Raw genomic sequence first — 13,263 nt, forward strand, 5'->3', positions numbered from 1 at the left:
CCGTTATGAGCAAAGTACTTGCCAGAAGACTGAAAAAAGTGCTGACTCCTTGGAGAGGACCGCAAATTCGAACCGCCGGTGGACACCTTATCAACCCGGTGGGCAGGTGCACTTCTAGAATCGGAATACGCGGCTTTACATACGTCGCCAGTTTCATTGTGCTATCAGAATGCTCAAGGGATGTAATTATTGGAATGGACTTTTTGCAGGCGAACGGTGCAGTTATCAACTTGCAGGAATCCTGTGTGTCGTTCTCAACGAAGCACGCCATCGCGACGTTCGAGAGTGAAGAACGATTCGATGCGCTTCAGATTATAGACGACGACGTCACGATACCCCCAAGATCCAGCATAGCTGTCGCCGTAAGAAGCACCGTATTCAGCGACTATGAAGGAATAGCCGACAGTAACACTGGGCTCTTACTCGAAAAAGGGATCTGTATGGCAAGGGGCCTTGTTCGGCTGCGTGACGGGTGTTCAAATGTCTTCCTGACTAATTTTGGAAATGAAGTTCAGCATGTTGCGAAGGGAACCGTCATTGCCCGCCTTAACGATTATGAACAAATTACGGATTTGAGCTCTTCCGATGGTGCACTACTGGAGTCTGACAACGTAGACTCCATACTCGCATCCGTCCACATCGAAGCAGCACTATCACCGAGCCAGAAGCAGCAAATAGAGAACCTTGTACGAGAATTCGCCTCATGTTTCTCAACGACATCGAAAGTCCAGAGAACATCCATCGCCAGACACCGCATCATTGTCGACGAAGCTGTGAGGCCCATTTGCCAGCATCCCTACTGAGTGTCACCGAAGGAGAGAGAGGTCATCAGCAAACAAGTCGAAGAAATGCTTCGAGACGACGTAATTCAACCATCGACCAGCCCATGGGCTTCGCCTGTAGTGCTGGTAAAGAAAAAGGATCAGACCTTGCGCTTCTGCGTTGATTATCGGAAGCTAAACGTCGTCACAAAGCGGGATGTCTATCCACTTCCGAGGATCGATGACACCCTCGATAGACTACGGGATGCGAAATTCTTTTCCTCTCTCGACCTCAAAAGCGGATACTGGCAAATAGAAGTGGACGAACGGGATCGCGAGAAGACAGCATTCGTGACACCAGACGGACTATACGAATTCAAGGTACTTCCGTTCGGCCTCTGTTCCGCACCTGCCACCTTTCAGCGGATGATGGACACTGTGCTCTCCGGGTTAAAGTGGCAGTCCTGTCTGGTTTATCTCAACGATGTCGTGATTTTTTCTACCACCTTTGCTCAGCATGTGGAACGACTAAGGACTGTGCTCAAAGCTATTAGTTCAGCAGGGCTGACGATAAAGCCACAAAAATGTCACTTCGGCTTCCATGAGCTCCTTTTCCTCGGCCATGTGATTAGCTCCGAAGGCATCCGTCCTGACCCTGAGAAGACCGCAGCAGTAGAAAAGTTTCCTAGGCCAACCAACAAAAAGGCCATTAGGCGATTCCTAGGACTTTGTGCCTATTACAGACGTTTCGTCAAAAACTTTTCGAAGATTGCCGAGCCGTTAACGCGATTAACGAAAGAAGATATGCCTTTCGTATGGCACAGTGAACAAGAAGATGCGTTCAATGAGCTGCGACGGCGACTTCAAAACCACCCGGTCCTTGCGCACTTTGATGAGGAAGCGGAAACAGACATCCACACAGACGCCAGCAATTTAGGACTTGGTGCCGTCCTCGTTCAATGGCAAAACGGAGAGGAAAGAGTGATTGCATACGCTAGCCGCACTCTTTCGAGGGCTGAAACCAACTATTCAGCCACCGAAAAAGAATGCCTCGCAGTAATATGGGCCATAGAAAAATTCCGACCATACTTATACGGTAGACCGTTCCGAGCAATCAGTGACCATCACTCATTGTGCTGGCTTGCAAACCTGAAAGATCCGTCTGGACGACTTGCTAGATGGAGTCTGAGGCTGCAGGAATACGACATAACGGTCGTGTACAAGTCAGGTCGCAAGCACAGTGACGCTGATTGTTTATCACGTGCTCCGGTCGAATCTGCTCCTGTGAAAGATGGAGACGAATTTTCGTTTCTTGGAGCCGTGACCACATCTGAGATGGCCAAACACCAGCAGTCTGACGCTGAGTTGCTTCTACTCATCAGGCACCTCGAGGGACACCACGTCCATGTTCCGCGAGTTTTCTGCCGGGGATTGTCATCGTATGTGATGAGAAATGGCGTCCTGTACAAAAGAAATTTTGAGCACAGCACAGAGAAATTTCTACTCGTTGTTCCTTCAGCTTTGCGATCGGAAATCTTAGAAGCCTGTCACGATGACCCATCAGCAGGACACCTCGGAGTGAGCAGAACCTTCGCCCGAATTCATGCTAAATACTACTGGCCAAAGCTATTGAATTCAGTGCAGCATTATGTACGAACATGTCGGGATTGCCAAAGACGCAAAACGCCTCCATTAAAACCCGCAGGCCTCCTTCAACCAATAGAACCCCCAGGAGCCCCGTTCGAACAAGTAGGAATGGACTTGCTTGGTCCTTTTCCGACATCGTCATCGGGGAAACGATGGATTGTAGTAGCGACTGATTACCTAACGCGATATGCCGAGACATCCTGTCTAATCAGTGCAACGGCCGTTGAAGTGGCTGAATTCTTTGTCACCAAGATAGTATTACGACACGGTGCCCCTGCAATTATTATCACGGACCGAGGAACTTCGTTCACAGCCGATTTGACGCAATCCATCATGAAATTGACTCATACCAGCCACAGGAAAACAACTGCCTATCATCCTCAAACAAATGGGTTAACCGAGCGATTGAACAGGACGCTGACCGATATGTTGTCAATTTACGTAGACTTAGAACACCGTACATGGGACAAGATCCTACCCTATGCTACATTCGCCTACAATACCGCATTGCAAGAAACCACTCAAGTAACGCCATTCCAACTTGTTTTTGGTCGAACAGTTACCACACCCTTGGATGCAATGCTGCCTGTCAGCGACAGTACAGAACAGAACCCTGACATCAGTGTCTTTACACAGAGGGCCGAAGAAGCACGTCAGCTGGCGCGACATCGCATTCAACAAAGGCAGCGCATCGACGCGGACCGTTACAACCTGCGACGAAGGGAAGTCGAGTATGCACCAGGTGACAGAGTATGGGTGTGGACCCCCATGCGGACGCGCGGCCTGTCCGAAAAGCTTTTGCGCCGTTACTTCGGCCCTTACCGAGTACTTCGCCGCATCAGTCCCCTGAACTACGAAGTTACGCCAGAAGGACAAGTGAGCTCATCACGATGCCGGCGTCGCACAGAAACTGTACATGTGGTCAGACTGAAGCCATATTATGACAGGCAGTGATTATTCGACCAAACATCTTTTCTGTACCATATACCACTTTAGTGTGGACAACTGCTTGTGAACAATTTCGTCGCTTTACGCATCGGGACGATGCATTTTGGAGGGGGGATAATGATACAAGGCAGAAACATTTAAACTACGCGCGCAGGTTCGTGCGCCCCCTCAAGACGACAACGGAGTATTGAAGGAAAAGGACGAAGTAATAGCACGTGTTTTCGCCGCACGCACTCGCATCGCAGGTGGCCGTTGTCGGCGTCTACAAGAAGAAGACGAGGTGAAGCGACGCTGGAGAGAGAAGAAGAAGGCCTTCCTGATCTCCCGTTTAGAACGCGGCAGTGTTTTTTTTATTTACCCCAGGGCACAAGTTCGCCCACAATAAATAGTTGTATCTGGGTTTCCTTAACTGTCCGTTACAATATGTTGCTTCTGTGCAAGTAGGCGAACACCCAAGAATGACGTCACCTCACCTAATTACCTTAAAAAATTCTTCTGTGCCTTCATGTTGCTGGAAAAAGTTCACTAGAGAGTTCAAGCAGGCATTTGCCACCTCAGAAGTAATCGGTGCAGGCTCCAAGCTAGTGAAAGTATGGAGGAGCGTGCTGAGCGCGCGGTATAGCTGCGCCACCCAGAGGAAAGTATAGGTGATGTTGAGTGAAGTGTGGAAGGAGAAATGAGGCGAAGCATGGCAGAGGAGGAAGGTAGGTGGAGGCGCACTGGGTTGACCTCCTCTAGCAGCTGCTACAGGTTTTGTTTGCAATACGGACGTACCAGGTTCATCTCGTGATAACATCCGTCTTCACGCACTGTACACTGTGTGTGCAAATGAAAGCATTCGAGGGTGAGCCAACGATGGCGGCTCAATCTTGCATGCGCAAGGGTGGAAAGGGGGTAGGAAGCGCACTGTCTTCCGTCATGTGCATGCCACCGGGGGAGGGGAGAGCTGTACTTCGGCCACGCGCGGGCTTTATCTTGAAAGCGATCTGCTTTCAGTCTAGGTGGGCCAATGGCTCGTAGCTTTGCGTGCACTTTGTTCTCACCGCTCAGTTTGCGGTGAAGCGATAAACAGCACTTAGGTCGGCTCTCTTGCTGCTGCTGCTGCTGCTGCTGCTGCAGCGATTCCTCACGCCGGCGTTTTGACAGCGAGTGTCCAGGGTCATCGAGTGTGATGTGTTCATGTTTGCCTATGCGCGCTTGTTATGCTTGTTAATTTAGTTAGGAAGCAAATGTTTACAGCGGGGCGTTCTAGTCCATTGGCAGCTGTGTTTGGCATGGTCATGCGAGCCCTGTCTTGAATATGATCTGCGATGGGACAGTGTAGGCATCTAGGCGCGTCGATGGCCAATAGCTTCGTGTGCGTTGCGTCATCACCCGCACTCATGAATTTAAATGCCCCTAACTTTTTTGTTTCCTCCTCTTGTTTTCACGTCTCTCCATGGGTGATGTACGCCGCAGGCCTCCAGTAGAGTGCCTCGATGCGCGCGCCCCTGGACATGGCGCATAAGGCACTCTACTCTCCTGGATAGGTAGCGTTACGGTCACCCCGAATATTCTTAACCAAAGAGTACGTCTGAGACAGTTCGTCCTAAGTGCATTATTTTTGCATTAAGTTTATGGAAGGCCAAACAAACGTTCCCATGCTGTTCATTATGTGCAAGAATTCAGCTTAACAGAGTTTGTCTTAATGAGAGTTCACTGTATTCTCTTCACAGCAGTTGAAGTTGTATCGGATCTTGTAATTTTGGTGCTGCTACAGGCAGCCAGCGCTGAAACTTCACATGCCCTCAGCAGCGACACAAACCCGCAGTCAAGCAGGTGGAGGATGCAGTTGTTAGCAGGAGGACATGCCTTGAGTTTGCGTCGGCAAATTCACCATTTGTATGGAGGGACATGTGACCAGCATCCAATCTGACTGCGTACTGGTATGCTAGCACATAACAGCGCATAGGCTCCTCGGAATGTGCATTGCCACAGACAGAGCTGGACCGGATGCGGTGGACGTTATCAAGCGTTCATACAGGCACACACCTGTTGTTGTTCACGACATCATAGCATTTTCGTGGCAACCCCGTCAGACGACATCAGCATATTTTAGTTGGATACCCAAGCTACCACAGCAGCTCCTGGCCAATGCTGCTTTTCTATAGCACTAGAACACCCCTTGAACTAGAGCACGGACAACCAAATTTCATATTTACTTTGTTATCTCCATGTTTATCACATTGAAGTATGTATGTATTTCCAGTGTGTGTGTGGCTGTTAGCTTGAGCTTTGAAACCTAGAAGGAAAATCCTGCAAGAAGAAGTCTGCGTCATGTATGTCTGGGATGATGCTGCAGGTTGCCAGAGGATCAGCGATACACCTACATCGATGTCTACCACGGTGGTCGCTTCATGGCACAGGATGAATGCGTGTCCCTGTGCCCAAACCTGCAACTGGACAGGGACACCTGCTACAGTGTGCTCCGCACGCCAAAGGTCAGCGTTTCTCTTGGCTATCAGGTTGAAGCGCAATGTTAAAAGAACTTCTAAAGGACAACTATAACAAAGCTTCACTTTGGCTAGGTTGGTTACAGATCAGTAGAGCATATATTATCAACACTATCTTGGCATAAGGAATTTCTGCTGGGCAGTTTCATGTGGCTTACTATACATTCTCTTGAACGGTGTAAAAACATATGCTGCAGAGAGGACAGAACACCTACAAGTACCACTGCCAACTGTTTAACAAAAGGAAAGGATCAGAAAAAAAAAAAGTTTTCGTGCATGAGCAACGGTTTGAACACCATGACACCGCTACATGTTGTTGCCGCTGTGTGAAAACCATTGCGGAACACCCTTACACAGCTGCACTGTAAAAAACATTTAAGTGGCCTTGCTTTTGCATACTGCTGGTGCCAAAAACACGTCTTGGCCACATAGTTTTGGATGCTACCTAGTATATTGAGAGTTAAGATGGTTGCTGTCCACTTTGCCATCTGTGCATTCAGCCATGGCAAGCACTGTTCTAATTTGTTCCAGCAAGCAAAGCTGTCTTACTTGGAGTCTAAGAAGATAGCTTTTTTCTATGTCAAACTGTGTATTGGAACTTTGTGGACATCATTTGCCCCCATGCGTGCCCAATTTTTATGCCAAGGCAGACTGAGAGGTTTCTGTGAGAAATTTCCTTTAAAGGGACCCTGAATGACTGTTTATTGAAGTCAAGAAATGCATTTGAAGTTAAATTATAACTACTTAAGAAATATGTTGCCGCAAGATCTACTCCAATCTGTTCAGAAGAAGCGAAGTTAGCGGTAATCAAACAACCCTATCACAGTGCTTTCGTTCCTTCTTCAATTACTTGCATTACAAAGGCTACGGCTGAGTGGGGTGTGCCCACAACGCTCCGCCTGCTGAACATCACCTCGGCGCACAGTTCAAATTTCAATTTGGGTGTTCACGTGGTTAACGCAGTTATCTTCAGGAAGCCACAGTTCAAGGTTATGAGCAGTGAACAGCGTTAAACAACAGGACAAAGTGAGGGACACAGACAACAGCACTAACAACCAAGTGCCTTTATTCTTTCAGTCGGCAAATATATAGTACTCCACCGCTATCTCAAAGCACAGAATCAATAGAATTCAGCATGTTCAGGGGCGAAAATTGCAATTAATGTAATAGGAAAGCAATCTACTTCAGAAGGAGAGAAATGGAGGGAAGGCTTACACATGCTTCGCCGCTATTATGAATGTGGAAAGCTTCGGAAATAAGACGTACGCGGTTATCTCGGTATTTTGACAGATGGGTCACATCTTTGAAAGATGGCTTGCAGCCACATTCATTGCAATGCAGTGATAATTGACTATCTCTAGCTCGTTTTTGAAAAGGTGTGGTCCACCTTTCTCCATGAGGAATGTCCAAAGGCTGTCCGAGCTTTTTCCGTGGACATCAAGGACTTATATTACTCTTTGCCTCAAGAAGATGTATGCATCGAAGTTGGCCATTGCATTGACAAATACGGTGTTCTTAAGTTTCAGAATGCATGTGGTATCAACGTCGACAGGTTATTAGAGCTCTTAAGGTTTTATATGCTTTCCATTTTAGTCTCCGTGGAGGATAAGCTTTTTATACAAAAGAAAGGTGTGTGCATTGTTTCCTGTATAGCCCCTGTTCTTAGCGACATTTTATTGGCCAGCTATGACCGCAATGTTAGAACTATGCTCAGCCAGACTAGCACTATAAAAGTGATACGATACGTTGATGACTTTTTAATTTTTTGCAATACTAACACCACTGACACGCAGCCTGCTGCAGCTATAATATTTGACCTGTTCCGCATAGCTTTAGATTCCTTTGAATTGACCATGGAGCATCCGTCAGACAACAAGCTGCGTTTCTTAGACTTTGGGCTGTCGTTCTCAAGCATTCATGTATCTTGGCGTTATGCTCCTCGGTCTCATAAGAGCCTTCTTCCCTTTTCCTACGCGCACTCAAAGATAGTTAAGCGCGGTATTGCAAGATCTTGCATGGAGGCGGCCCTCATCAGGTCTTGTGACCACCAAGTAGATGCAAGCTTTGAATTGCAAGTAGCCAGGCTGAAGCTCGCAGGTTTCTCGTTGCCGCTTTTAACTAGGATTGCCAAAAGACTTGCAACAAGCCTTAAAAGAAAGCAATTGGCAGCTACTCAGTCTGAGAATTGCGCACAGCAAATGGTTGCAGTTATCCCACATGGGTACCAGGTTGTGCATAATCTCAAAAAGGTTAAGCACAATGCGTTGGCGGGCTAGTTGGTGTGAATCCATGAATACTTTGTTTAGCGCAAAACAACAGACGCAAGAAAGACGACAGGACAAGCGTCAAAAGGTTGTCAGCAGGTCAGGCGTTAGGTTGCTGTTCACTTTCAGAAACAAGTTAGGTAGCCTGTGCCATCAAGTCAATCAGGTGACCGAGAACGACAAAAAAAAAAAAAAGTTGTATAAAGCAGCACAGGCAGGGGCTCGTTGTTGACTGTTGTGACTGTGTGCTTTATAAGATTCCTCTTTCATGGAAGTGTTTTTATATCGGTCAAACAGGGCAGTGCATCCATGACCGCATGCGCAAACACTCAAACAAAGTTCAAGAACGAGCTAGAGATGGTCAATTATCACTGCATTGCAATGAATGCGGCTGCAAGCCGTCTTTCACAGATGTGACCTATATATCAAAATACCGAGATGACCGCGCACGTCTTATTTCCGAAGCTTTCCACATTCATAACAGCGGCGAAGCATGTGTAAGCCTTCCCTCCATTTCTCTCCTTCCGAAGGAGATTGCCCTCCTATCACATTAATCGCAATTCTTGACCCTGCGCATGCTGAATTCTGTTGATTCCATGCTTTGAGATAGCGGTGGGGTGCTGAAAGAATAAAGACACTTGGTTGTTAATCAGTGCTGTTGTCTGTGTCCCTCTCTCTGGCCTGTTGTTTAGAGCTGTTCACTGCTCGTAGTCATGAACCAACCAGCCCGAATGCATGCTCTTCTGAAGCCACAGTTTGCTCAGCCAGCATACTTGTCGCGGTGGCCGCGGTATCGATGTTACATAGCAGCATGCAGAGACATGCAACTACAGTGCATACGCGCAGCATTTGCTTTGTGCACAACTGAGCTTAAGTGCACACTCGCACTCACGCTCCTGTCTGGTTGTGCTACGAGGTGCGGGACTGGCTTTGAGGACTGCTTCAGCTCTTGGCCGCCGGATAGTAGCCACATCCAACCTGCTCATTTTGAAGCGCCGTCAGTAGCTCAGTGTGAAGCGAAGTCTGCCAGGGTGTCCTACCGATAGCGGCCGGTAGTGACCACACGCCGGCAAGCGTGCGTGTGGTTGACCTGAAGTTTCACGCAGTTCGAGGTTAGTTGAGTGTTCAAAACTTAATGCTCTGCTTGTGAGCTCCACGCGCCGTGCATGAGTGCAAAATTTGGCTGAGGTGTGCACAGCAGCATATGCTGTCCACGTACTGTGCTTTTAACCGATCCCAAAGGGTTGTTCAGTACCCCATTAAAAAAAATCCAGTAGAAGTAAAAAGTTGCTCATTTCTCTTACATATTAATTGAAGGTTTGGTGCTACTTAATCTGCGTTGTTGCGAACGACTGACAACGAGACCCCCGCAGTTTGGCGACTTGTGCACATCTCTTTCCCAAAACATGTGTTTTTTCCCGAGTGGCATCTCTAGCTAAAACAGCATTCACCCTCAAGGCTTCGTACACTGGCCACTTCTACGGGCCTTGACAACAATTTTAGATATATTTAATCGCGCTCGCTTAAGTACCACTGCATTCCCCCACCTTCCCATTCTAGCACCCCTCAGCATTGTCTGCTCGCTAGGGCAGCAAGGTAGCCTATATTGTTGCAGGCGTTGATGCTCCCTCCTCAAAGTTGTCTTCTTTGCCGTCTATGTAAGAATTGGAAGTGGAGTTAAGGTGGCAGCTGTCTGGCAAAGACTGTTAAATACCATATTTTGTTGATTATAATGTGCCCCTGTAACGCGCTTCTGACATTCACGGCCAGAAATGAAAAAAAGAAAAACGCAGTGCCTTTCACTGTGAACTTAACAGATCTTCTTTTTTTAAAGAGCAAGCAACAATTTTTTTTTTGCACTTGCAAAATAAAAATTTACCTCAGCCAAGCCGCAGTGGACTGGTTATCTCTCATTGTTGCTGTTGGAGGCCTCCTTATCGTTATCAGCAACCCAGACCATCTCGTGTTCGGTGCTGTCCAGGACATTTGAGATGCTGCATTTCTCAAACGTCTTGCTGGCGATGACAGCCTTATAATCTTGTGTAACAGGCACAAACAATGTTACAGCTACTGCAGCTTCTGCAATTGCAGGTGATGTACGGATTGGATTGGATTACAGCAACTTTGAACGCAAATGATAACAGCTTGTCGCTATTGCCGTTTTGGCTTAGCACTTCATTCTAAAGTGCACATGATTTCTTTTTATACTTTTTTGTGTGCATTGGATGCGAGTAGCTACAGTAGCTGTCTGCACAGAGATTTGGAACATAACCTTTTCAGGCACCATTTCCACAATTGTGGACATGACTTGTTTTTTCCGATTCTGTCTAGTGGTGGCCAAGAAAAAACCAGCACACATTGAGCTTCGGGTGAATTGAACTCCCTGAATTCTCAACATGCCTTGATGTCGCTTCCAATGTGCTCTGTACTGCTACAGATGACCACTTTGCTCAAGGTACCACCATGTTTGACAAGACGTTAGACGTGGCAAATTTCGGCAGCAATGTAGGAAGAGCAACTTTTCTTTGCTCATAATACATGCAGTCAATAATAAAATTGCTCATAAACTTCAAGCCTGTGATTGATTTTTCTTGACGCAAAGACAAAGCGATACTGGCTAAACAATTAATTGGCCTCTAATTATGATGACTCATCAGAAAGTGCACGAAGCACCATCCTACCCCATTGTCTTTCTTATAGTGAAGTGTGGGATGCCTTTGAGAGTTATGTAAATTTCACACATTAGTAGACAGTCAGCCCATTCATAATTCACATGTGTAGGAGATCAGAACTGACAGCTGGGCAAGTTGGTACCAATTCTCAAACTGTGGTATCAATTCGACCTCCCCCCTCTATGATTTGGAACATGCCTGTAAATTCATTCTCCTTGTGACCTTGTGTGCGTACACGCCCTGCAGGTGCTGGTGCGGATGTGCTGGAACCTCGTGGAGGCTTGGCGACAGTTTGAGGGCAACCTGGGCATGCAGGGCCTCCGCTACGCCCTGGAGCTGCTCGAGCTGTTTGAAGGTCGCGGGCGGCACCGCAGCGACCCCATGCGGGGAGACATCGAGCACCGGCTTCTGCTGGCACGCGTCTACCTGCACCTGGGCATCAACTACGAGCAGGTGCCGTGTACATTCCAGCAGGTTCTCCATAGATTGCGCGATTACTGTCACACAGTGTTTACAGCTCAACCCATCCTAACTTCAATGTAGCTTAAACAGATGAAACGAATTGCGGGACATTCTCACGCTGTAGTTAATGTGAAGAGTCAAACACTGCTATAACTGTAAATTAAGTCTAATTCTTCGTTGACTGAACTCGTCTTTAAAAAAAACTAGCAATACTCAAATGAAAACCGTAACAGTGAGCTCAGTCTTCATCGGTCCTTGAATCTAAATTTACGAAGCAAGTCTATCAACACTCTATGTGTGCGTTGCCATACCTTCCAGACTAATCGCTGGTGCTCACTTACGTTCAAGAATATGCAACTCTATTTGCAGTGTGCGTGCAATCTCATTAGACAGGACTTTCAGGCTGTGAGAATCGGTGACAACATTGACGAAATTTCAGATACAGCAGGCGCGTCTTACACCGAGCATTAACCTGTTGTCAGCGGTAATTCGGTGAAAAACACACCAGCAATAAGTAAAACGTTCTACGCGTTGCGATGTACGGTGGAGTAAAAAGCTTAAGCATCCTCCAAATTTTTTGTGCAGATCCTGTACATGCTGAAAGGAATCGAGGCGGCACACCCGGCATCCAGCGCCATTGTGGCCTACATGTATCGCACCGCCCAGAGCCAGATGGTGGCATTAGAGCAGCGGAGGGAGAACCGCTCGCAGAGGCAGCCCCGCAAGCTCCGAACCGAGCCCCGGTCGCACGCCAAGGTGGCCTACGCTGTGGGCATGATCATGCGGCACAAGAAGTGAGCCTTTCTCACTGCTTTTCCTTTTTTCTTTTTTTCTTTTCAGCATTCGCTCGTGGACTTCACATCCTCTTTAGGCACCAGTTAATTCTCTCTATTGTATGTTTAGGCTTAATTGGGCACCTCGAAATTCTGATTTAGGCACTGGAAACGATGCAGAGATCATAGTATCATTTTTATAGGCTGGAACGAAGCTTGAGTTGCGGATAGTTCGAAAACCAATTGCTAATTAATTGCCATACCACTGCTATTTGCTATTGATGAGCAGGAGATGAACAAGGCATATTCCTTGTTCAACTACTGCTCATCACTTGAAGCCTCCATATTTTTGCAGACTTCGCTTTTGTTTGGATTACAGTTTACTATTACTATTTATAAATGCAATGGCACTTCATTGTTATTGTCTTTTGGTATGAATGTAATATCAATGGCCAACCATAAAATCCATCAAGCTGTTTTAATTTTCCCTGAAGCGAAATGGTGCTGGGGCTTTGTGGGGTAAAGCAGTGAAGTCGTCATGAAAGTAACCGCAGACTGGTCCGGTGCTGATCTGAGATTTACGTTGTGCAAGGAAGCTAAATGGGGCTCCCGCTGGCCCGTGCAGATATCACTACCAGTGTGTCATCTACGGCTGGGACGGCAAGTGTGCAGCCAACCGGGACTGGATCTTCCAGATGGGCGTGCACAACCTCAGCCACGAGGACAGGCAGCCCTTCTACAACGTCCTAGTCGAAGATGGCTCCAACCGATATGCTGCTCAAGGTGTGCTGCCCCTCGGCTATTGGCAGTCATGTAGCCTGCAAGGAATGTTTGGGCTCTCTCTGTCTTTGGCCCTATATATTTTCTTTTTTCTTTATAGGCTGGCTTTCTTTGCCTACCTCACCCCGCTTTGGCATGTCGTTGTTGGCTGTCTGGCTCAGTAGAAGCTGTTGCTACTCTAGCCACCATACTGTCGCTGTCGGTAATGCAATCACTTTCACAAGGTTCGGTGTAACTCATCGGTGGACGCGTCAGGGTATAAAAGGAGTCTTTAAACCTCTCGGGCTTGGTGAAATAACTTAGTTCGCGGGTAGCATACGCTGCTGTGAACGTCTCGGCTAAGTTTTGCTGTCATGCATGGTACATGGAGCTCGCAAGCAGAGCACAAAGTCATCATTCTCTCAACCGCTCTTTCTTTGACAAAAGCCTGCCCCTCAGTCTCTTCTGGACACTTTATTTTGTAA

At 47.3% G+C, this 13,263-nt stretch overlaps 1 protein-coding gene across 1 annotated transcript in view; it reads left to right on the plus strand.

Moving 5' to 3' along the window:
* Nucleotides 1-13,263, plus strand: part of LOC126517559 (F-box only protein 21-like) — a 44,054-nt gene that overhangs the window by 17,118 nt on the left and 13,673 nt on the right. Inside the window, exons 6-9 of the mRNA XM_050167310.3 lie at nucleotides 5,698-5,836; nucleotides 11,031-11,237; nucleotides 11,832-12,040; nucleotides 12,645-12,802. Of these exons, the coding sequence (XP_050023267.2) occupies nucleotides 5,698-5,836; nucleotides 11,031-11,237; nucleotides 11,832-12,040; nucleotides 12,645-12,802 (713 nt within the window). The remainder of the gene's footprint in view (nucleotides 1-5,697; nucleotides 5,837-11,030; nucleotides 11,238-11,831; nucleotides 12,041-12,644; nucleotides 12,803-13,263) is intronic.

This window comes from Dermacentor andersoni, chromosome 11 (assembly GCF_023375885.2).
Source record: "Dermacentor andersoni chromosome 11, qqDerAnde1_hic_scaffold, whole genome shotgun sequence".
Lineage (NCBI taxonomy): Eukaryota > Metazoa > Arthropoda > Arachnida > Ixodida > Ixodidae > Dermacentor > Dermacentor andersoni.